The sequence below is a fragment of the Monopterus albus genome, unplaced genomic scaffold, assembly GCF_001952655.1.
Source record: "Monopterus albus unplaced genomic scaffold, M_albus_1.0 scaffold705.1, whole genome shotgun sequence".
NCBI lineage: Eukaryota > Metazoa > Chordata > Actinopteri > Synbranchiformes > Synbranchidae > Monopterus > Monopterus albus.
The window spans coordinates 42,210-47,091 of NW_018128585.1; the positions used below are offsets into that span (position 1 = coordinate 42,210).

The following is a 4,882-nucleotide window of genomic DNA, read 5'->3' on the forward strand; positions in this document are numbered from 1 at the left end:
CTACCATCACGCACAAACATTTGATTCTACCTCGAATTTTTGTCAGAATCAGCCCATAAATAATAGGGTTGAGTATAGGTGGGATCAGGAGAAACTGTATGGCCATGAAGTTCTTCACACCCTGTGGCACAGATGCCGATCCATACTGTGAATACATGAATTCAAAAAACAAAGCAGCTGAAACATTAAACAAACACAATAAATGTGGCACACATGTCTGTGTAAACTTTCTCCTGCCCTCTCTGGAGTTTAAAGCTGCATTTACCAACCGCACATATGAACCTAAAATGAAGAGGAAATGTCCTGTATAGAAGGAAATAACAATCAGCCCATAAATGTCATTAGCTTTGGTTGAACTACAAGGAAGTTTAACAAATGCCCAGTTCTCATAGTAGATTTTATCTGTGTGCGAGCCACATAATTTCAATGTCAAGGTTATAGAAATAATAAGACTGAGAAGTTATGGGCGATCATCAAAATGCGAGTGGATAAGCAGAAGCCCACAAGTTGTGATCAACTCCAAGCACTGATAAGGCAAGAATGGGATGCCATCAGTTAAGATTTGGCCCAGAAGCTGATCTCCAGCATGCCAAAGCGAATTGCAGAAGTCATGACAATGAAGGGTCAACACTCTAAATACTGACTCTAGATGTAAATTTGATATGTCAGTAAAAGTCTTAACATATAAAATGCTTATAATTATTTTCCATCATATCTCAGAAACATGTAGAAAGAAAATCTAAAAAAATTAAGCAGAAAATTTAGAAAACACAGAATTTGTATCACTGCCAAAACTTTTGAACATGACTACAATCACATACATAAAGATACACCCAAGATACACTCATTGTTAATGAGTTGAGGAAAAGTTAAATCAAATCAAATGGAATTTTAATTATGGAGACGATTTCATTGTGAAACCCACCTGTCTTTCAGGTCATCAACTTTATTACAGCTTGACAGGGGAGGTACAAGAGAACTGCAGTGATAAAACAGTGATTTATTCTGCCAATTACAGTCTCAATTTTTTTGACATGCCATCATGCACAAAGATTTCATTCTACCTCGAATTTTAGTCAGAATCAGCCCATAAATAATAGGGTCCAGCATAGGTGGGATCAGGAGAAACTGTATGGCCATGAAGTTCTTCACACTCTGTGCCAAAGATGCCGATCCATACCTCGAGTACATACCATCAAAAAAGCCAGCAACTGAAACATTAAACAAACACAATAAATGTGGCACACACGTCTGTGTAAACTTTCTCCTGCCTCTCCTGGATTTTAAAGCTGATTTTACCAACTGCACATATGAAGCTGGAATGGAGAGGCCCACAACTATAAAGATGCAAATAAGAAACAATCCATAAATGTCATTAGCTTTGGTTGAACTACAAGCAAGTTTAACAACTGCCCAGTTCTCACAGTAGATTTTCTCTATGTGTGAGCCACATATTTTCAGTGTAGATGTCAAAAATACACCGATGATCATACAGCAGAATGGAACGAGCCAGGACAAAGCCACTAACACAGCAGTCCTTCTCAATGACATTACAGAGTGATACTCTAGTGGTCGACATATGGCCACATACCTGTCATAAGCCATTAAAGCCAAAACCACATAGTGAACCATTGTGTAAGAGTAAATGGCATAGATTTGTAAAAGACATCCAACATATGATATTACATGAACATCAGACAGAAGTTCAAAAGCAAATTTTGGGAAAAAACCTGCAGTCCCATAAAGTTCATTAATTCATTAAAACATAGGTTACACACACAGATGTACATAGGTTCATGGAGGTTCTTATCCAGGATTATGGTTAAAATGAGAGTCACATTTACGACCAGAATGACACAGTAACTTAATAAAGTGAGAGTGAAAAGTGTGACTCTGTAGTTGACTGTTGCATTGAAGCCAGACAGTGAAAATATTACAATACTAGATGCATTGTTCATTTTATAATAATTTTCCAAAAGAATACAATCACTCTGATAAACAGTATTTAGAAGACATGATGCAAGCTAAAATTGTCATTGTTTGTCAGTGTTGCACTCAGCTGAGTTGTGAGTTTAAAGACAGTCTCTCCTTAAATGCAGGTGTGTGATAGAGAGTTCAAGTTCTGACGTCATGTCTGAATTAGTCTCTGTTCTGCTTCTGTTAGCCAATACAGTTTCTTCTTGATTATTTCTTTAAACAATCTTTAAAAAATAGCCTGTTGCTGGGGTCTGTTTTATTTTATTATGTATTATATTGTTAAGAGAAGTTGCCATCAATTGCATTTATAATTTGAGACCTTTTGTTGTTTTGTGTTTAACATGCATTACATTGTTAGCATACATAATCAATAGCTCCACTCTCATTGGTTTCAACCATGTTCATAATATTCACTCACACTGACAGTGATGTTAGTCTTAGTACTACAAAGTAAAAAAAGGGGGAGGTTATTTAGGTAAATGAGTTCAGAAATGTTTGGGAACTCAAACAAAAACAGGACGTCCAGCTGTAGTTTTGCAGATATCTGGTTATAAAACCAAATTACTGGACCAAATGAAATGTTGAATATAAAGATACACTGGATCGAACTAAGTCTACAGTAAAACAAAACATAGCAATGGATGATAATATTGGTGGGTGTGGGGTGTGTGTGTGTGTGGGGGGGAGGACTAAAAACACCCCATCTGGCAGTACTTCACGGCTCCCACATAGCATATATTCTCTCTACATTATATTGTGTTCTTGTTGTATTTTTATTGTGCTTCTTTCACTTGCTGCTTTAAAGTGCCTTAGATTTGTGTCACTGCCTATTTAGATTGGTGTTATTGCTTATCTACTTTATATTTCACTTGTACTGTGTGGCATTCATGTGGACAGCAAAGTAAGAATTTGATTGTACAGGGAAACACGTTTCCTCACTGTACATATGACAAATAAACACTTTGACCCTGACCTTTGCATTAGAACAAAACAAAACACTAGCAAAAGTGCAGGATGTGTATAATGTAAAAGATGACAGGTGATGAATCTTCACAACCATTTGCATGTACACCAACACACACAATATGCTACATTTCCATCACTGATGTGACATCAACTGATGGTTTTATCTGGGAAGATGTTTGACTCTGTTTTTGGAGCTACAGCAAATGGCTGCGTTCACTCTAAATATTGAGTGGTGTTACAGATTTATGCCTCTTTACCACATAAATAATCTTCAGTTATCAACAGCCAGGGGTGTGTGGTTGAACGTTTACAATGAGTCTGGAGAAATAAGGAGTGAACAACCATGTTGCCTTTGTCTATTTTATTTCTTGCCAAAATGTTCAGTCAGTCATAGAGAATGTGCTGGGAATAGTCAGTACCCCTGTGGAGATACTGTTTTCAAGGGTTTTCCACCCTAAAGTTGGAACTTAAAGGGGGAGAGGTGTTATAGTTTGAGGCTGTTGAATTGGGAGCTAGGAACCTTTTCATAGGTATATAGCAGCTGGCCCATACAGTTAAACTCTGTAGGCAACAGGCTGTGTGTGTATCAGTAGAGACTGGATGTGTATGTATGAAGTGTAGGTGTGCAGGTGTATTTAAGAGCTTAATGTGTGCTGAGTGTCTGGGAGAAAAGCAAACACAGAGCTAAAGTACAAATACATAGTATAAGTATTATTTTCCATTTACCCATCACCTAAGACTAGGAGGTAACCTTGTTACCTACAGTGTTACCAAAACAGTTATACAGACACAAGTTTCAAGTATGAGAAACAGAAGTATATTGCATAAAAAAAACAAACCACATAACCCAGTAATTTCCATTACAGGTGTTGTCTGTGTGTCCACCAGCTGACAACAGTGAGTTTAACTTGTCCTGTCATCACTCAAAGATGTGGCGTTAACATTCATTAGCAACAGCTGGTATGACTCTGTTATTTCAAACAGAAACAGTGCTTGGCCTAGTGTAGTTAGTGAATCCTGGCTTTTGATGCTTCACAGTGGTTAAACCAGGCAGAGCAGGTGCAGCTAGGTGAATTCAGCTGTAAGTAATTCGGATGAATGCATGGTTTTGTGGCTTTGTTCAAAAGACCACAAGGCCAATCACACATTCATTGATGCTGACAGAATGAAAACGTGTACAGCATACTTCAGACCAACTGAGCAAGAGCTACTCATTGAAGCTTATGAGGAGTTCAAGCACTTAAATTGTAAAAACATGTCGGTGTAAAATTTCTCCTGCCCTCTCTGGATCTTAAAGCTAATTTTATCAACTGCACATATTAACCTACAATGAAGAGGAAGTGCCCTATATAGAAGGTCATAACAATCAATCCATAAATGTCAATAGCTTTTGTTGAACTACAAGAAAGTTTAGCGATTGCCCAGTTCTCACAGTAGAGTTTCTCTATGTGTGAGCCACATAACTGCAATGTGGATGTCAAAGTTACACTGATAATTGCACAGCTGAAAGGTACAAGCCAGGACAAAGCCACTAACACAGCAGTCCTTCTCACTGACATTACAGAGTGATACTCCAGTGATCGACATATGGCCACATATCTGTCATAAGCCATCAGAGCTACTATGTAGTCAACCAATATATAAGAGTAAATAACAAAGATTTGCAAAATTTGTCGTGGCAAGAGTGAGATACCAACTAAATTAATTCAAACAAACCATTACAATTTAAAGGATCATTTAATATTACAATTATTCTAAATAGAGTAGTATTTAAACAGATACTCTTGTAGTTAGGGAACAGAGAACAGAGATCAGAGAACAGAGACTCTCCTCTTGCAATGGAATAGATAAAGCCTAAGAAGATTGTTAAAGCACCAGTCAGTCGTCATCATTGGTTGTCAGTCCCGAGTCAGTCAGCCCCAGTCAGTCGTCTTCTCCC

The 4,882-nt window shown here is 37.6% G+C and overlaps 1 protein-coding gene across 1 annotated transcript; it reads right to left on the reverse strand.

Annotated features, from left to right (window-relative positions):
• Positions 1 to 1,020: 1,020 nt before the first annotated feature.
• LOC109953494 (olfactory receptor 1-like) lies at positions 1,021 to 1,958 on the reverse strand. The gene is given in 2 exon segments (XM_020588979.1): positions 1,021 to 1,752; positions 1,755 to 1,958. Coding segments are annotated over 2 exon segments (936 nt in total).
• Between the last annotated feature and the right edge of the window lie 2,924 nt (positions 1,959 to 4,882).